Source organism: Brachionichthys hirsutus, chromosome 7 (genome assembly GCF_040956055.1).
Source record: "Brachionichthys hirsutus isolate HB-005 chromosome 7, CSIRO-AGI_Bhir_v1, whole genome shotgun sequence".
In the NCBI taxonomy this organism is placed as follows: Eukaryota; Metazoa; Chordata; class Actinopteri; order Lophiiformes; family Brachionichthyidae; genus Brachionichthys; species Brachionichthys hirsutus.
The window spans coordinates 13,799,703-13,820,476 of NC_090903.1; the positions used below are offsets into that span (position 1 = coordinate 13,799,703).

A 20,774-nucleotide genomic window follows, 5' to 3' on the forward strand; every position below is an offset into this window, starting at 1 on the left:
GAATGAATGAATGTTTTCTTTGTGTGTTTTAAGAGACAAAACAGAGTCTCATATGTTTAAAAATGTGAAATTCATCAAAATAGATGATAAAATAATGCATAAACGCTGTGCTGCAACAGGAATTGACAGATGTACTCATAAATAAGTTTATTGATAACTAGCTGCAATCGATGGGTTTAAAAAAACATTTCTCTCTCTCCCTCTCTCTCCCTTTCATTTTTGTGTTTAAAAGGTTCATTGCATTTTGTGCCTGTGTGTGTGCGGGCGTGCGCGGAAGGAAGGAAACGAGATGCGCACGAAGCCACTGATTTTTACCACAGCATCCCCGTGTTTTCACCATAACCCACCGCGCCCGTTGTTATTACATGTTCACGAACAGCTCTCCAGCTCCGGTGGACCGTTTGTCCCGCAGACGTTAATTATCTGCACGTCATGTATTCTGTCCATCTTCTACTTCAATCTGTTCATTATTTCAGAACTAAAAATGTATTTATAGTTTATTGATCTTTAATGAACAAAAGTCAAACAAAGAGAATATTTCCTTAGACATTTGAATCTGAAAGTAGAGTGTGTGTGTGTGACACAAAATGCGATGCGTGTGGGCATATTTGCGTGTGTGTGTTTCAGAAGTTTCCACCGCGTAGGTGAATGCGTGGGAGGCAGATAAGAAGGGTTTCCTCTGAGGTTGGCATCCCCGAACACAGAAACAAATGAGGTTTAATTATAATAAAATTTAATTTAATGATATAATTTGGACAAGTTTGGCGGGCCGGATTAAATAGCCCAACGGGCCGTATATGGCCCCCGGGCCTTGGTTTGCCCATGCCTGTCCTAGAACCATCAGCGGTTTTGCCCTTTACCTTTGTCTTATGCATTGTGTGTGTGATCCATTGTCCCATTGATGCTGCTGTCAGCCTGCCGACATCAGCAGGAGAAAATTATCCACATCCGAAGATCCCAAAGAAAGGAAATATACCCGGCGCATTTTATTATCTCTAAAAGTCATCAAATAGGTATTTCATTTATTTTACATTTTTTTGCTGCTGTAGACAAACACAAGTCGACTAGTTTAACTATGTCAGCTAGGAAACATGATCGCTGTCTCCCACACGCACACACACACACATTACATTACACCTGCATTGTTGGTTTACACCAGATTCCCGTGCCGATAAAGTTTTGTCATGCTGCAGCCAGGTGCGTGTGTGTGTGTGTGTGCCACCACATCACTCACTTAATTCTCTGTGGGGAAGACAAACACTCTATGAAACACAAGATGCTCCTGAGGGAGCAAAGATGACAAGGACACAAAGGAAACACATGTAAACACACACACACACACACACACACACACGTTCAAATAGTGCACACTCCCTCATGAGTCGAGACTTTATTTATCTGAACATCACTTCCTGGACTCAAACTGAGGTGGGTTTTGGAAAGTGAATCATGCAGACGTGAAAACCGCAAGTATGGCTCTTCTTTCTTTGACAGTTAAAATGCTTTTATTTTCATATAAATAAATTTTGGTACCAATCTCTGAATTTTAAAAAGCTTAACTGGAAAAAAAAAACGGAACCCCATCTAGTCCTTTAAAGTCTTCGAATGCATTATTTATGCAGCTGTTTTTTTATGCTTATCAATTTTATACACTCTTGTCCAAGTAATTTATGCCCACATGTCTAGAATCAAGTGGGGTACACCCTGGATGAGACGCCGGCTCATCACGGGGTGTGCCACCGTGCTTCTATATTCTATTTTATGTTACGTTCTTTCTTTCTTTGACCTTTGACCTCTTGTGGGTGTTTACTCAGCCACACTCGGTGTGTCGGTGTAGTTACCCCGGAGCTGTTTGCTCTGGGTGTCGAACGCTGCTTATTGCACCTTGATAACAAAAGTGTGTAAAGTTGTGTGGGTGTAGTCGTGTTATGGCTGTTTCACAACGTACATACAATATGCATGCGTGTCAGCGCGTGCACCGCGTGTTGCCGCTGTGTCTTTGTCGTGTGTGTATGTCAGCATGGTTTTGTAGAACAGTGTGTTTTTAGTTGTGTGTCGCTGGAGGAAACCAGTTTTCCACTCTTCTTCTTTTTCTCCTTCTTCTTGTCTCTCAGACGAAACCCAGAGTCCTTATTTTTCAGAGTGTAAACTATCTGCGTAACTTCTTGCTACCTTAGCTAATTGTGCTAACATTAGCCAAAGCTAGCCAGCCAGCGGTGTTGTTGCACTCCCTGCAGGTTACCAGTAGGGGTCAGTAAAGATACGATGAGCCCTCTTTCCTTGTGGACAATCAAAAAGCTGATTTACATATCTAGGATTTATTGTAGGTTGTTTCAAGCTGCCAATATATATAAATATATATACTATATATATACATACTATATATATATATATATATATATATATATATATATTGTAGAACACGTATATATATATACGTATATATATATATATATATATATATATACGTGTACTGGGAAATCCCAGTTGTGTATCTAAATGGCTGAAACGCAGTCGTACTGCTTGGATTGCTGGTTGCTTCCGATGTCGGTCTGTGTTTATCAGGATTTATAAATCCTCCCTGTCAGACTTTGTTTAGTAAAAGAGACGATGTGAAGCAGCGTTTCTGTTGGTCTTCGTCTGCACTGATCACTGAGGACTGGATAAACAGTGTGCTTAACACACTCCAGCCAAACACAACACTGTATTTAATTAGCACAAGGCACGACACATGGGTTGTTTGTGTGTGTGTGTGTGTGTGTGCTTGTCTGTCACTACTGTTTGATCACAGCAAAGTGAGAACAACTGTAGCAGAGCACACGGTCATATTTTGTCTTCAATCGGTTTTATAGAGGATCCAGAAAACCTCGAGACTGATGAGAGGAAACGGGATGAACAGCAGCTTGGGAGTTAATTTGAGGTGTGACATTATGGACACCTGTCTTTCATATGTAGTTTTATGTTCATTTTTTGCAAACATACTGAAATTGCAGCATTACTTCTCGACAAATCTCTTCAAATGTCATGTGTCTGCCAATTCCCACATTTTAAGATCCATACAATTACTTTAAGTTACATGACATTACAATTACATCTCTAACTGTTTGAGTTATCTTGCTAACAGGAACCCTTCAAGGAACTAAATGCATCCATCATCTCCGTCTTATCATTAAAGCCGTGAAAAATGAAGCATCAGGAATACATCGCTGATGTCCATGAAAAGGATGAGTAAAGATGAATGGATGAGAGCAGAGCAGAGGCATCCCCCCCCCCAGAGTTGTGACCTTTCACGGCACGGTGTTGGGTTTTCAGAGTCACAGTGTCATTGTGTTCTGACCTCTCACATTACAACCGTCAATATGGACACACACCCACACACACACACACAGGTCCAGGTGGTCGGGATTGTCCTATTGGGGGAGGAGGAGAGCTCACTGATTGGCTGTCCGTTACCAATCAGTGGTCAGTAGTCCAGATCCGTTCAACGTCTTTTAGGATGCAGTTTCAGTTTCAGTTTAATCAGAGTTTAATTATCTCTCACCTTATTTTTTGGATTTGATTCACATTCAGCTAATTAGGAGAAGCACATTTTGATTGTGGGTTAAGGATAGGAAGTATTTGTTTCGATAAACTAGAATACATAATACTTTGAATAGTAATTGTTAACTGTTTTTAACGAGTTAAGGAAGTAAATGAAATCAACATCAACGGACGTCAGGCTGAGAGTCACCCCATGAGACCAAAGAAGATGGGTCAGCCCCCCCCCCCCCACACACACACATATCGTACATGCCGACCTGACATCAACTCAAACAGGAAGTAGTAAACACGTGTGACCATTGTAAACATAAATGGAGTACTGCCTTGTTTACAGTACAATACATTAAAACACAATTAGCCTGTTACTGAGGATCAATTGAACAGATTCTCACGCAGATGTTATCGGAGGGTTTATCACTCATTAATATTTATTCTCACGTCACAGTAAAAGGTATTTATTGGATAAATGGTGTTCTGTCTGTTCCAATTTTCCAGGAATTTACATCCTTTTTTTGCACGCAATTGTAACAGGAGAATAAATTCCAGTTTGTCCTACCTCCTTCCTGCTACCTGCTCCCCCCCTGCTACTTCCTACCTCCTACCTACTACTTCCTACCTGCTACCTCCCCCCTGCTACTTCCTACCGCCTTCCTGCTACCTCCCCCTGCTACTTCCTACCTCCTACCTACTACCTCCTACCTACTACTTCCTACCTGCTACCTCCCCCCTGCTACTTCCTACCTCCTTCCTGCTACCTCCCCCTGCTACTTCCTACCTCCTACCTACTACTTCCTTCCTGCTACCTCCCCCTGCTACTTCCTACTTCCTACCTCCTTCCTGCTACCTCCTACCTACTAACTACTACCTCCTACTATCTCCTACCTGCTGTCAGTACTTCATGTACAATCTGGGAAGGATTCAGATCCTCCTGCGGTGAGGCGCCGATGCTAACCATTGTGCTGTTATCATACATGTTTTATGAGTGTAATATCACTACAAATACATTTTCCTGCTCATTTTTACAGTTTACATAAAAAGTTTTTTTGCAGTGAAACTTCAGTGAAAATGTTTTGGATTCTTATTCTCCAGAGTATCAGCATTAAATTACATTACATTACATGACATGACATGACATTACATTACATCCATTCACAAATATCTTCCCACACTCTGCGTGATTAATCGCTATTGATCACATGTACATGTTATTGATTGTCCCCACTCTTTTGTCTGTATTGATTTGCGTCTTGCCTCTCTCAGCTCCTCTTCCCCTGCAGCTGCTGTGAAGATCAGATCGGATGTTTCCCGGCGCTCCCGGCCAGCTGTCGCTGCCGGAGCCAACGCCACGCGAGATGGATTAGTTTGAATGACAATAAAGAATCAGAATCATAAGAAACTCTCTCTTTTTATAACCACGAGCAGATAGAGGTGGAGACACCATGAGATTATTTTGGAAGGACACTCACCGGCCAATCAGAAATGAGGATAGAAGCACGTAATAAAGAACCCTGACTCACACACATCCAATACTGAAAACTTTTCTGCACTCAATTTCCTCTTTTCTTCAGACAAGGCTTTTCTCAGAATCCTAAATGGTGCTGGCAAAACTCTCAGGATGATTCATGACGCAACAAGCTCGGTTCATTCAGATCAATCAATCAATCAAATCTTTATTGCAGACACAATGGTCCAATTAAAAAACACACATAACATTTACAACATTCAGAGACGCAATGACACGAATTATTTTATAATTCCCCAAGCATATCCATCCGTCCATCGGCCAGCAGAGCGACGGCGCAGAGTCCCGACCTGGAAGACAGGGGGAGACAGAGAAAAGAGAAAAGAGCCGAAGGAGAGACTCCACCCTCCAGAGGGAGGACCGCGGCGGCTTCAGAGGAGGAGCGCACCGTATATATCAGCCCGTGTTCAGAGGGAGCAGGACAGAAACGTTTACAGCGCAGCTTCTGCCTGGAGTTTGTTTACGTCCTCTGGCGCAGCTTCCAACTCGGACGCGGCGGATTATTCAAGCGTTCCTCCAGCGTCGACAGAGACCTCTGGAATTTAATCATCTTCGTACCTTTTTTGTGTTTTTTTTCTCCGCCCGCAAGTCGGTGTCTGGACTTCTGGATCCGATCTGGATTTGCTTTGATTTTGTGTAAACTCGATTTTATTTCACAACCAGCGTGTCATCGTGTTATCTTTCGGCGTGAGCGGTGATGGCAAGCCGCTGACATGCAGCGTCCGTCCCGGTAAGTGTGGACAGGGCACAAAACGTGTGCGTGCGTCGTTTTTTGTACTGTAAATCCAGTTTCCCTCTGCGTCTACCGGCATGTCAGCTGTCACGTTGCAAAGACTCGGACCCCCCCCCCCCCATCCCGTGGTCGATAACAGTGTTTTCCAAATGCGTAAAATTAACCCTAACTTTCTTTTAAAAATTATTATTATTTTTTTTGTGTGTGATGTCAGATGATCACCGTGAAAAGAATCCCACGCACGCGCAACACGCGGACTCAACCGAAACTACAAATCTAATACATCGATAAAAGTTGAACGCGGCCTTTTCCTGCTCGGTGACGGTTCCTTTCATCCGCGTGACGCGGGGGGGACGTGCGCGACTTTGCCGGCTTGCTTGGCGACGCAGTGCGCGCCCCCATCGGTTCCTGCTGTTGACCCCATAGCCACGAGCGGGATTGGAACTACAGACGCTCTGCGCTCCTGGTGCTGCGCAGTTTATCCATCGGTAATTTGAACTATAAATATTTTTCAACTAATATAAATAATATCCTTTTTGACAATAGAGTGTTTTGTTGTTGTTTTGTTTTATAATCTACGTCACAGACTTCATCCGCCTTTTTGGATTTACCGAACGTGTCCGGTCCAGGTCGCCTTCAGCCCTCCCGGTATGAGCCCGGGCGACAAACGGAAACTCTCGAACTTTACGGGATCATCTTGACGGCGAGGAAAATTCTGGAAGCGTGCGCGCTGTCCTGCAGGAGGTGCACGCGCACCACTGCGCTCCGGAGACGAGCGTTACACATACAGGACAGTAGCCTGACATGAAGGACACAATCCACGTGACGAGGCATCCCACGTGACTCCCGCGCATCGTTAATGTTGGAGTCTAAGTCACGCTGAAGTTTTTGCAAAGCTTGAATCTGACATGGCAGCTTGTTCTGGAGTTATTTGCGTCATCAGAGGCGCAGAGACTCCGGAGAGGCGGCGCAGAGTTTCCGCTGAAATCATCTTGTGGAACATTTACGTGACGGCGGATTGTGCGCCTTGTCGGTGTTTTCCGGTACTGGCGTGCGGGCTTCCCTTCCTCCCTCCCCTCCCCGCCTTTCCTCTCCGCGCGAGTTGTCTCCAGTCCGCCTGACTCAGTCTCTCTCTCTCTCTCTCTCTCTCTCGCTCCTTGTTGCGCTCGGATCTGCGCCGAAGCGCAAAAGAAAAGTTTAGAGTTGCGTTTTGCCGGAATTCAGACGCCGCGTCCAGCCGAAGCGCGGCTGTTGTTAGTTCTCTTTGCGTAATTGATGCGTAAAAAATGCGAAAGGGTGGCGATCTTCATCTGATGTGCGTAAAGGTTTTATCGGTGCGTGGGGAAACCCGGTTGGTTAAAATGTCAAAGCATTTTGGGGGAGAAGCAGATCATCGTGTTCCGGGATGAATCCGTTGCGCTGAGACCGATTTCCAGCACATTTGGTCAAACAGAGACGCCTCCTTTACGCACGAATCACCGACACAAATTCTCAAAAAGCCCCGGTGCGCATCAGGAAGATGAGCAGGAGGAACCGTTCGCTCGGTTTATTTTAAGCGTAAAAACGTCGCATCTTATACAAATGACCGGATCCAGCCGTGACGCAGCGGCGCGTCGCCGCGAGGCTCCGGGCCGCTGGTCCAGATGATGGAACCCAAGCTGACGGTGCCACTCTGTTCATTCAACAGACCACTAAACCGGTCCGATGGTTCGACCGCGGTAACGGCAGCTCAAGAGAGCGGAGGAGATCCAACACCCGCCGGTGCGTCTGGAGCGCAAACCTCCCGTTCAGACCGGCACGGCAGCGAGCGGAGCGCGGGCAACCCCAGCTCCAGCTCCAGCTCCAGCGGAGGAGGAGAACCGGACCCGCCACCCAGAGACAGACCCAATCGGATCCCCCCCCCTCCCATATTCCACATCCGCCGACGCGCCTCCAGCGGATATTTCTCCTCCGACAGCGGGTCGGTGCCGAGCACCCCGTTGTCCCCGAAGCCGGCGAAGGCTGACGGAGCCGCGCAGACTCCAAGCCCCACCTGCCAAGTGATCCGACACGCGCTGCAGTGCATGGCTGAGGCGCACGGCGGAGAGCCGGGGGGGCGCCGGCTGCACGGTGAGCAAAGCCACTTTGCGCAAAACCGATGATTACAGCTGGATACGCGCGCGAGGAGCGCGTGGAGGTTCAACCCGCACAAATAGAACCCAAATCTATTTTTTTAAAAAAAGAAACCATAAAAAACATAAACAAAAGCATCTCGTTCATCTTTACGCGCTGGCTCATCTTATCCACGACGGGATGCGCGCTGCGTTTTACTCGTGCGGATCCACGACTCCTCGGTGCTGCCAAGCCGTTTCTGTCGGTCCCCGAATCGTTGCGTTGTCCTTCCGCCGCCTTTAAGTGCGTAAAACCATTTCGTGGAGCGAAGAAACGCTAAACCATTACACACCGGAGCCCGAACCGATTGCATTCACACAACTCTCGGATTTGGAACTTGAGATTGTGTAACAGCCGGTGTATGTCATGTTTTTGTGCGTCTCTGTGTCTGTGTGTGTTTGTGTGTTTGGCATCACTCAGGCTGGTTCAGCAGGCGTTGTTAGACCTGCTGATGTTGGATCGCTGCCCTGAATTCAGTGAATTCAGCTGAGTCAGAACTATTTGGAGGATTAATGATTTGTGCGTGTGCGCGCGCGTGCGTGTGTGTGTGTGAAGCATTAAAGAAGAAGGACTGAGGCAGCAACTATCAGTGGCAATGAAGGGAAAATACTTTATTTACTGCAGCAATAAATTATTAGTTAGCGCTCCTTGTGGGTGGACAATCTGCTCATCTGACTCCAGATCTGATTCCCCAGCAGGAATTTAGAAAATCACCAAACTCATCTGGACGCATGTCTGAAGATGCAGGAGACGACTCAACGCCGCTGCTGTTTCTGTCTCACGCTATTGGTGTCTAAATAGCCGAGAAATATAAATGATCCAGCAGATCCGGATTCCTATCCGGAAATGTAGTCCATGAGATATTTGTAATCGTTCAACGTGAATCATTCCTGGTGTCTGTGGGGGAAAAAAATAAAAATAAAAAAACATACATGCTTTAGCTTTATGCTAAAGTTACCTGCTGCATGTTAACAATCTCAGAAGAAACAGGAAACAGCCTTTATTTCTGTGAATTTACTTTTGTCATTTTCCACTTTTGTTTTTGATCCAAAATCCAGATGTTTTTCAAGTGAACTAACCCCCGCCCCATCGTTTTTTTTTAATATATAATAGCAGGGATTAGCTGCAGTGCTTGCCTTGTGTCTCTTTCATGCTTTTACGCTGCAGCCAGACGGAGGAGATAGCAGCCAAAACAGAGCGACGGGCGTCTTTTGTGAGCTGCAGACGGAGACCCCTCGCCTCTCGCCGGTATCTGATTCATCCGTCTGATAGGAGATAAACGCACACTCCAGTCTTTAACGCAACGCCAGCCTCTCCCGTAAAGACGGCCGGCCTGCCGTTGTGTGTCGGAGCGCCAGATAGCGCTTAAGGATCCGTTTATCATCTGTTTGCTGCTGCTATCTGACAGGACGGCTGTAATCAGCCTATCGCAACACTTCCTCCGTCTGAAGCAGGAAGAGCACATCTGCAGCCATTTTTTTAAATTCCGGCTCAGCCAGTCGACTGATTTTATTCAGAAATCCGCTTGGCTCACACAAATATAGCTTTTTAAATCACACATTCACTGGCAGAAGCTGAGCAATAATTCATTTCCTCTGTTAGTATTAGTAATCTAAAGGAAGACTCTCCATCTGAATATTAACTTTATATTATAAACCTTTTTTAGCCACCGTATTTTGTCCGTATCGCACTCTTCTAAGCAAATTCCTGATCCAACGTGACCTGTAAACATGAAACCTGCTTCCGCTCGTAAACAGCGATCGGACATCTGGCTCGTGCTCTCTTGGAAACGCTGCACAGGAAAGGCTCGCTGTCTCTTCCCATGCTCTGACGTCGTTCAAGGCGTCCGGCGCGGCCACAGGTCGCTCCGTCGCCGTTGGTTCCCATCTTAAACCCCTCCCGCGGATGTCGCTCGCGCCGTCAGCTGGGCCGCCTCTTCAATATGAGAGGATGTGAGAAATGTCGTCTTGGTTTCACAAATGTTTGTGAGTCATTAGCGGAGATGAGGTCGGAGCCTTTCGTGGTCACACTGTACTTCTGACTGGATGCATGAAAACGGATTAACCACAAAAACGCACGTATGCACACGTGATATGAACGGATTTACGACACGTCTGCGTCTGTTTCAGGACACGCTCCTAGCATGTGGCCACAGAACGCAGCGAGGGACATGCAGACGGAGGCGATCGGACGAGAGCTGCGGCGCATCGGAGACGACTTCAACAGGCAGCTCCTCTTAAGGGTCAGTGATCAAGGCTTTGTTTGTGTGTCAGGAGGGACGGCGTCGCTAAGAGAAGCTCCTCTGCGAGAGGAACGCTAAGAATATACTCGTATAGCAAAAGTAAAAGCTGCAGGAGACAAAACATGTCTGTAAAATGCCACCGGGGAGGATCGGAGGAACCCTGTGACCAGCTGGGTTTTCCTGCCGCGCTCCGGGTGAGAACAATCAAACAATTCCTGATCAGAAAACAACCCGGCAAAAGCCCCCCCCGAAGCTGAAGGGAATGCAGACTCCACAGTAACCACCGCAAATCCGAGAGCAAATAAAAGAAAACAGCCGAATGAGAAAGAGGAGCAAAACAATACGGAGGATAAATTGCTATTGCTAGCCTGGGAAGGTCAGGAGTTCAACGGCGCACGGCGGCGCAGTGGCATCAAGTAGGAATCATTTCCTGTAAGGTCACGCAGGGCGAAGCTTCCACGACGGTGACTCACAGAAACACGCGAGCACGGCGTGAATCCGCGCCGTGACTCAACGCAACGCTGCCGGAGAGACGGAGAGGCGATGTCTGCGAAGAACAATGAGAAGTCAGAACGCTGCCGCCTGCTCCCTCGCCAGGTGTTGCCGTTGCTGTGGACGAGCTCACCTGCATGGCTGCACATGATTTTATAACCTTCAGTTCACGAGTCGGCGCTTTACTGTTAGCGAGCCGCTAACTTGACGTACTTGTGTGTTATGGTGTCTGCATCCGGTGCTCGTAGTTTCATGGGTCTGTGTGAAACTACAACCCCCCCCCCCCCCCCGATCCAAGGCCTGCGATGAACTGGCGGCTTGTCCAGGGTGTGCTCGTCTGTAGACCGCTGGGATAGGCTCCAGCAGATCCTGCGACCCGGATTTCGGATTAAGCGGTTGAGAAAATGAATGAATGGATAATTTTAACCCACAAAATGGGCCAAAAGAGAATCTTTGATTCAACCAGCAGGGCGAGGTTGTGTTTCAGCATTCTGACAGGCGATCTAATGACCGCCATTTCACGCTGCCGTGCAGCGTTGAAGCATTTTTCCCAGCTGTGTCGCCTGAAGGCGTTTGGCTCAGAGCTGAGTCATGTCCGGCTGCAGAATCAGCATCGCCGTAAACTGAGAATGCCGCCCGTCACATGTGTTGTCTCTGCTTTCACGTCGTTTTGTTCTCTCAAAAATTATCAAAACACACAAGAGCACTTAACAACGCATAAAAAGCGCAACAATATGATTCTCTGTTTGTGAGGAAATGACAGACAGCCAATATATAATCACTCGTAATTATTTGTTCTTCAGTAATCCTCTCACTCACTTGCTGATCCAGTCTTTTTTCACACACACACTCAAATGGTTAAACATTTGCACAACATGTGTGTGATTATGTGTGCTAGTCTGCACAATGCGTGCATTTGTTTTCAAACATCTGTAAATGTGCTCTGTGTGTGTGTGTGTGTGTGTGTGTGTGTGTGTGTGTGTGTGTGTCAGTCTAGTGTCCGTGACGGCGTAGATTCATTATAGCTCAGCCCTGTGGTTTAAAAAAAAAAACTCTCAGGGAGCAAAGCACAACGTCTAATTATCCTGCCATAACACAGACACACACACACACACACACACACACACAAACGTGTTAAACACACTCCAGACACACACACTCTGTCATCATTAATATGGAGGTAAAGCCTCTCGTCTGAAGAACAGAAATAACAGTCACTGATTGGCTGCTTGTGTCTTTGGTTATCCGCGAGCTGAATCCGAGGCTAAACACTTATTTATTCTTGCCGTCACCCCTTCGTGGCCTAAAAGCTGAAGCGCTTTGTTTTTTGCTAAATTCGTTTCCTGGCTTTCCATTGCGTGATTGTGAGCTTTTTTTTTTAAACTCTGTAACAACTTTATGATGCACAAATTCCCACCGTGTGCATATTGTAATGCGATATTTGCGTGATACCAGGAGCTCTATGGTACTTAGACTCTGCCCTGAAGCCTCGGCGAGATCAGCAAAATCAGTCCAGACACTGGTGGTGGTGGCGGCCGATTGCAAATTTTTATAATCTATGTTCTTTGATGCTTCACGCATGTTTTCGCATGATTAGTAATTTTTAGAGATGTTTACATGAACAAAAATGTTACATAAGTATGTATTTTTTATAGAATTTCTTAAGACAAGATTCATTCATTCATTCGATTTCCGGGTTGTGGGATCTACTGGAGCCTATCCCGACCACCTGGGATAGACAGACGGACGGACAATCTTTCACGCACACACTCACACAGACGGACAGTTTTAGCATAGTTTTTGGTGGTGGGAGGAACCTGGAGAACCTGGAGAGAACCCGGAGAGAACCCACGCAGACACAGGGAGAACAAACAAATTCCTTGCAGAAAAAAAGTTGGATTTGAACCTCTGACCTTTTTACTGTGAGTCAGCAGTGCTATCTACTGTGCTATTGTGCTGCCCACGGTAAAATCCCCCAATTTTGTAAAAAAGTTTTCTAAACCTTCAAATTATAGTGTTTGTGGAGGTTTGCATATTGGTTACCAAAAAGGCAGCCAGGTAGCGGTAAAGAGAATGATATAATAATGTTCTGTGTGTGTGTGTGTGTGTGTGCGTGCGTGCGCGCTTGTCCTCATTCAGAGCGCTATTTTCGACACGCAGCATAGTAAGCTGTGGTGACGGAGCTAAATTTCATGAGGTTTTTGGAGCCGAATGAGCCGATATTTCCACTGTGAAAACGAACAGACAAGATGAAGATGAACAAGACGAGGCAAAAATAGAGAAATCTATGACATGGTGGAAAGTCGGGGTTGTTTATCCAAGCGTCCATTCATTTTCCAAGAATAAAGCTGCAACTCCAACCCGAATGCTTCTTGGTACCGTAGGTGAATCCATTTCTTTCTTTCTGATTCACTGGATTCCAGCTAAATTAGTAAGGAATCACTACAACCCTAAACTTAACCCTACTTACAAGTAGAAAATCACTCAGAGCGCAGACCTCCGCCAAGCAGCTCATTCCGCTTGTAACTGGATTTACACCATCCACATGCTGATCTGGATTATCATCAAAATGTTCTAGATTGTGTCTTTATACACCAACCATGAAAAGTAGAAGCGAATCAGAGTTGATTTTTCAAACTGATTTTATAATCCATAAATGTGTTTTAATGTTAAAATGTAATATTTGTTCCTGACCTCTAGTAACCGTCTATAGGTCACGACTATTATCCATACATTTAAATGAACTCATGTGACCTTTCAACCAGAGGAATCCCTCATCTTCAACATCTAAAGTCGTAACTGAATTAGTCCGCGAACACTCTGATCCACACATTTTCATTTCATTCCATTCGCTCCTGCAATGCATGAAGGCAAATATCGGATCCTGCTGTTAAACTAAATGTTACGTTTTAACAGAATGAAAAAGAGAAAGCAAGACCAGCGTCCTTCCTTCGTATCTGATCACACGTATGTTTGCAAGTACCGGTACATGCAATGCACACAGATATGCAACGCCTGCAGCGTTTGGTAAATGATCGATCATCTCCTCAGATGATGGACAGGGTCGTTTGAGGTAAGCTTAAACGGCTGCTAGAGGATTAGCTCTGTGCGTCTGTTTGTGTGTGCGTTGTGTGCTTTCCCTTTGTGTGCTCCTCAGCTGTGAGGAGTGTTGGCTGGTCAAACTGCTTTTGGCTCCTCCAGCTGAGGAGCACATCTGTTTCTGGTTACAGCGAAACCGCTCGTCCTGTGAAACACAACCGATCGAGGGGCCGGCCTTTTTGCCTGCGTGGTTTTATGAACAACACAAATACTGTCTTTGACTTTGAGGAAGTCGCTGCTTGTGTTCTGATTTGATAAACACAATGCAAACGTGGGCTTTGGAGGCCCTGGACATTGTGTGTGTGTGTGTGTGTGTGTGTGTATGTGTGTGGGGGGGTCAATTCATAGAGCCATCTTAGCTGTTTACCAATGCTAAGCTAATATATTGTGCTGTGTTGTTGTTTATTAAATGAAAGCTACCGTAGCGCCATATTGAACAGAGACTTATATCCATCATCTCATGCCACATTCTTGGATTAGTTGTTGTTGGGTAGCTTGTTCTTCTGTGCATTTCTTTTCTGCCCTGCATCCACCTCGTCTTGTGTATCCGGTGTGTTTCCTCTTGTTCCTTGCTAGCCTGTTGTTGATCTTCCGAACAATTTTTCATGATTTTGTCTCCAGACGTTTCGGCTATACTGCGAAACCAAACCAGTTTTTATCGACCTCATTGAATTTGTTTCCTGAAAACGGTTTGCCTGGTTTGAAACACTGGCTGGCAAGTTTTATTCCATTAAGACTAAAAGCTTTGAGGCTAGCATATTCTACTTGGCGCCTCGTGCCTACTCCTGGGTCCTTGCTCGATAAATCACGTGAACTTAATGAACAAATCCAAGATGCAGCAGAGTTAAAAAATAAAATGTAATCCCCTGTGATTTGATTCAGAGTTGCTTTGAGACATGCAGAACTTGGATGGATCAACAGATGAAGCGTTAAATGTGAACTAAGTTTTTGGGTCTGTCAAGCCGTTGTTTTGAGACTTATGAATCTGATGGCCTGGTCTCTTCGCTCACAAAGCAAGCGACAGACCTTTCTGACAGCTGAATCACGACAGTGGTTGGTGAGGTGAGGAAAAAGCACAGAAGCGCCGCCAACTCTAAAACCCCGAAGCTCTGTCTCTCTGTCCTCCAGAGCGACTCTCAAGGGCAAAAGCACGATTGTATATTTAAAGGCCAGAAATGGAATATCCAGAGAAAATAAATCACCCAAGGAAAACTGCAGCCCGTTTGCTGGAGTTCAACTTTTGAACTCTAAAGGAAAAGGGGAGGCTGAAGTGATGATACTTTACTTGAGATACTCCCAAGTTCTGATTTATGACAATAGCGGAAGATTAGGATGAATAAAACCTTCTGAGGAGAATTGGCTCTTCTCTACGCTGCCAATAATAGTTTGTCCCTCGATGACATCGGGGAAGTGGAAGGTTTAGCCGCGGCTTTAGAGAAACAAGACTCATCTTCCAGCTTCGTCCTAATTGTGGCATCTCCTTAGATGTTGATTTAATATTAGAAAAGTCTCAGGGGGCGGGGGGGGGGGATCCCATAAAAGAGGAAAAAATTATTGCCTGGCAATAATCATGTTTGAAAGGAACGCCTGCAGACTGGATGCTAACAGTTAGCATAGATCACTTGGGTCCATCTACCTGGGAATCTAGCCAGACTCAGTTTGGCTTCCTTTCAGCTTATTTCAACTCTGCAAACTCGGCTTCTTGGCAGCTTTTTGAAAAGGGAAATTGTGACATTTGTATGTATGAAGGTCATCTTAATCATCGAGTGTAAACCACTCCACCTATTATAACTCTATAATGTGCCTTACAGCTCTGGATGGTGATTCCCAGAATCTGATCATTGCCTCGTTGAAGACTTGAAGTCATCGCGTTACCTTTATAAATATTTGACAGTTGCATAATGATAAATGCAGGATTAAATTAAAAACCCACTCTTAAATGTATTAACAACCAAACCATATAGTTTCAACATGATATGTCATTAATACTTAAATGCCAATTCTTGTCTCTTTCTCTCTCTCTCGCTCTCTCTCTATGTCCAGGGAATGGCAGGCAGACACAGACGGGTTGTGATCCGTCCAAACCTTCTGCCGCAAATCCACCAGGAGCCGACCATGCTGCTCTGCATGAGCCTTCTTCTCCTTCTGATTGGACGGATGATCTATTTGCAAGGCAGCATGGACAGCCAGGACCACGCTCAGGTTTAGCATTTTTAGAAAACCCAGCAGAAGTAGCTATTTATCTTTGATAATGTATGTGTGTGATCTATCACGCCTTGAATCTTGAACTTCCTTTGGACTTTGTAACCTAGAGATGATTTGCCGACGCCTTTAAGGAACTCTAGAGTGTAATATTTTGGGGTTGTTTTGTCTCTTTTTCCTTCCCAGTCTCTGAGCCTTTTGTAATTCTACCAAAGAGCTGAGATTTTGCACTCCTTTCCAGCGTAGAGGGGGTCATATCATCTAAATATGCCACACCTGTGGAAATGTGCCTTTTACAGTTTCCTGTTCACTTAGTTGTTGTTTTTTAGCTTCTTTTATGGTCTTTTTACTGCACATAGATTATGAGTTCCTCGGGTGATCAACTCTGCAGACCCAGGGTTGTTTCCTAGTATATGGGTGTTTCCAGCAATGTCTTAGCCCATCTTTTCTCACTAGAATATTTCAGTCAGAGAAAAATGAAACGCTCCCGGCAGGTTAGGATCCAGCATGCAATAGATAATAATATTCATTCAATATTTTAATTTGCAAAAGATTCCTAAACTACTGTGTAATTATTATTTTTTTTTACCATGAATCCATGAGCTATGTCCGCTTAAATCTGTGTTAAATTAGCAATATCTAATTGTACATAAACATAGAATCCGGATATGAGTTGATGGTTGAAATCCAACGTTATACCGTCCCGTTATATTAATTTCCCAGAGAGTCAAGGTGGCTTAATTCAAACAAAAATGAGATTGTAGGTAAATTTATGATACTCCCTGGACTGATCAGCATATACAATATTAAGATTATTGTATTCTTCAAGCATCAATGGTGTCATATTTCAATATCACGAGTTAGTTTCTATCCAGCTCTGCTCTCAGGATAAGGATTACTATCCCTTAAACGCTATTTTAACTGCATGAATTAATCCTGCCGTTTCAGTAGAAAAATATTTATCTTATTTACATTTGTAGGAATTTATGGACTTTTCATCCAAGTGTCTCCTGACTGCATTGTGACTTTTCAAACAGCCGTCGATACTTTTATTGTCCTGTGTGAATTGAATCTTCCCAGACTGATATTACCTTTTACATATTACAGTTTTAAATAAATTAAAAAAAAAAAAACGGTCAAAATGCTGGGTTCGTCCTGCTCGATATGTTTTGTCTTCCTCGATGGTCTGTCAAGAAAGCTAAAAAAGGCTTGACCCCGATCGTCGCTCGGTCATTAATTTTTGTACTTTCGACATGTATTCATTCTGTCATTCAGGGAATTTGTTGACTACGACCAGTGAAAATAAGGCTACAGCGTAGTAAACCGCTGCAGCAGGCTTCAAGTAATTGATACTAATCTTCCACTGTTTGCATGTTTCTGTAAACTCTAGTGAGATTTAGAATTTCAGAATCACTTTTATCCCAAATACCAGCCGTGTCCTAAATGATGGGAAGCAAAGCATTAAGGCCTTTAATTCCTCTTGTTTACTCACCCTCTGCATGTTGCATTAAAAGACCTCACTTTGCATTATTTAAATATCGATAGCGTTTATCTGCTCTGAATGATCAAACTGATGATCAGCCTCAGGACTTACTTTTAGCAGCCAGGCCGAGTTTAGCTGGGAAGTAAGGGCTTATCAGCAAGGTCAGGCTATAGTTTTATTAGCGCAGTAATTCAGATGCTGCCAAGTTTGCTCAAGCCTGCCAGGCCATTAAAGCCTCAATAGAGCAAGATTTCTGGACCGCAACCAAAAAGTGAATCATGCACAGTCGAAGGCGATTCAGCTGACCGAAGCAAAAGAAACTGTGGTCGTACCTGCAGTACGGAAACTCTGGAGCCTCATTAAGCAGCTGCAGGGATGCTAATCAGGTGAACATGGAACAAGCGGAGGAGTTTCTTTAACGTAAAACCTAAACAATGCTCAGGATGCTTGTAACCACAGCAACAGAAAGGCGATCAGTAACTTCAGTAAATTCAGCTTGAGAAAGCGGATGTGACGCAAATAAATCACAGGTTGCGTGTTTTCATGGCGTTAATCACACCTGAACTCAGCCACAATCAATTACAAGTTGTAATCGATCGATTAAACCTCTGGCTGATTAGATAGACTCCAGCAACAAAATGTAAAAAAACGGGTGAGGCCAGAGGGGTGGGACGAGACCCTCCGAGGATCCGATCGACCACCTATACCAGAGAGTTAGAGTACAAAAGGGCGTAAAAAAAACAACCTAAATACACACAAAACAGCAGCTCAGAGATTCAAATGATGACAAACACTCAAAACCACCACAAAGGATCACAAACAGGTGCCTCAAAGCGAAACCCGATCAGAAACAAGTCAAAGCATCCGTCGTTTTTATATCAGGGATCCGTTGTCTCATCATCTGAGCGAGGATGCTGGGTGTGTCGTTTTATGAGTCGCAGATACGGCTTGATTTTATCTGCAGCAACTGAAGTTGTCTAATTGCCGTTCATTTGTTACAATGAAAACACGACTTCCATGTTTTTACTGAAATCACCCCGGGTGCGTGCCGGGCCTTCCTCGCCTCGCTCTTCCTCTGCTATGACGCGTCGTGACCACGTGCTGATCTCTGACCCGTCGCCGTGTGAAACCCAGAGACCTCATTTAGAAGTACTGTATTACAGCTGGAGCGGCGCGAGGAGGTCCACGGCAGCGAGGAAACCGAAAGATGAAATAGTGTTGTGTGAAACCGACGTGGAAACCCGGTACGGTGTCGATTCACAGGCCGCCGTTTGATTGATCTGTTTGCCTTCAAACAGGAGAATCATTCAAAGTCTCTATTTCATTTCCTGGGAAGCGAACAGACTCAGCTTGTTAGACTAAGGCAGATCCAGTGCGGCTCACGTTGTGCTTTGCTGTACAGAAATGCATCCGTTGGGGCCGGTTTGTTCAGACTCAAGTGATCCGAGCGACTCCAAATGACCCAGTAACAACTGTAGCTGCGAGACGTTGTTGTTTCAACTGTTATCTTACACTGAATATATTGTAATTTTGACGTTTTAATTGCTTCAAACTGCTGAAAATAAAGTTTTTACCTTTTTTTTTTACATACATTGGGTGTCACCAACCTCCTTTGTGCCTTCCTGTGTTTTGATTGATTGTGTAATTGTGTTACAGTTATTGAAGATCTACCAATCCCCTATCAGAGTAGTTCAAGCCAGGGACCTCCGTTCTGCAGAATAACGGGTTTCACCGGCTACAACGAACTTAAATCCCCCGACACGCAGGCTTATAGAATTGTTTTGCTTTTCCGTATCCTGCGCTTGAGGAGCCAGTTCTTGAACGTGCAGCTCCAACCGGTCCTGGATCCAGTTTAACCAGCATCAGCGAGGAGCCGCCTCCGGCGACCTCCTTCAATCAGAAGCGCGTAGCTTCCGGGACTGAATCTAACACCGCCTCAATAAGTTGTTTATTTACTTTGCCTTTGTTTGTTTGTCATGCACAGTGAACTCTGAACTGTATACTCGCTGAAACAACAGACTCATGTCATAGGAAAAACATATATAAGCTCATTTGAATTTAATATTAAATTGCATTCTAATTTTTTTGATTTTTTTTTTTTTTGCACCGAGTAAATGAGAAAAGATTAATTAATTTCGTCATTTCCCGTTTGATGTTATTTTTACGTTTTCTTTCACAGGATAAAACATCAGTTTAACACTTTACAGGAAAAAAGATTAAACATTATAGCTTCAAAAAACGCTGCCATGAAAACTGATCGAGGTGAAATGAGGACAGATTCTTGGGTTTTTTTGAGTGCCTGAGGCAGACTTTCTGGATTTCTCTCTTCTCATTCTCTCTGCATGTGTGTGTGTGTGCGTGCGTGTGTGTGTGTGTGTGTGTTCGCATGTGTACAGAAGCCATTTATGCATGTGACCATGTGTATGTGTGTTAATGTGTTGTGTGTCTGTGTATGGAAGACTTGTAATTATCTGAGCATGTGTTTGTGCCAAGTCGTGGAAGGCACTGTACTTTCCGTGTCCTGCAGATGAGCCCGTGTGTGCGCTCACACACACGCACACACACACACATGCTTATGAGTCAGAGCAGCAGTCCCGCAGGGTGGATTCCTCCATATAAGAAAAAGAAGGATTCTCACTCCTCCTGGTTTCAAGGTGAGATGGAATAAAGACTTAAACTCACTTTCATGCATCAGGTTTCGTTCTGAGTTCCACACGCAGTGCCGTGCTAAAGGTTTCTGACCATTTGTCAATTAAAATAATTTCAAATTCAATGGCAGGTCGAGGTCGACACCTTGTCAGAGAAACAATCGGGTAATTCGACTCTGATGTAAGAGATTAATCCTCTTTGTGTGGCGCGAGTCATGCTAGCACTAAAACTGGAAAAGCACTCCGAGAGCAAACCAACGGCAAGCGACAAAAAATCTGGATCCGCATGCTGATCTGGATCATCATCAAAAGGTTCTAGATTTTTCATGGTATCTTTAATTTTCATGGTTGGTGTATAAAGTGAATCAGAGTTGATGTGTATTTTTAACTGATTTTTGAATCCATAAATTTTGTTTTCAATGTTAAAATTAAATAATTTGTCCTGACCTCATTCTGGATCCGATCCAGAAGACATTGGATGCAAGTTGCAGACTTTTACTTTTAAATTGAGACGCTTTCCTTAATGTACATCTCCAGTTTAGAGTAAGTGTATGCTTCAACTAGTATAATAATAGTAATGCATTGATTTTATACAGTGCTTTCCTAGATACTCAAAGACGCTTTACATTGTATGCCTAAGGACAGCGTACACACGTGCCCGA

The 20,774-nt window shown here is 44.6% G+C and overlaps 1 protein-coding gene across 1 annotated transcript; it reads left to right on the plus strand.

Moving 5' to 3' along the window:
• Positions 1–7,438: 7,438 nt before the first annotated feature.
• On the plus strand, positions 7,439–19,557 carry bcl2l11 (BCL2 like 11). Its single transcript, XM_068741656.1, has 3 exons — positions 7,439–7,904; positions 10,076–10,188; positions 15,823–19,557. The coding sequence occupies exons 1-3, from the start codon at positions 7,439–7,441 to the stop codon at positions 15,985–15,987; spliced, it is 744 nt and encodes a 247-aa protein (XP_068597757.1). The 3' UTR covers positions 15,988–19,557.
• Positions 19,558–20,774: the final 1,217 nt, after the last annotated feature.

Bases quoted from the DNA above. Each gene is read 5' to 3' on its own strand.
- bcl2l11 (XM_068741656.1), top strand. From the start codon at position 7,439: ATGATGGAACCCAAGCTGACGGTGCCACTCTGTTCATTCAACAGACCA. The intron at 7,905-10,075 runs GTGAGCAAAGCC...CGTCTGTTTCAG, and splicing joins GGGGGGGCGCCGGCTGCACG to GACACGCTCCTAGCATGTGG. The intron at 10,189-15,822 runs GTCAGTGATCAA...CTCTATGTCCAG, and splicing joins ACAGGCAGCTCCTCTTAAGG to GGAATGGCAGGCAGACACAG.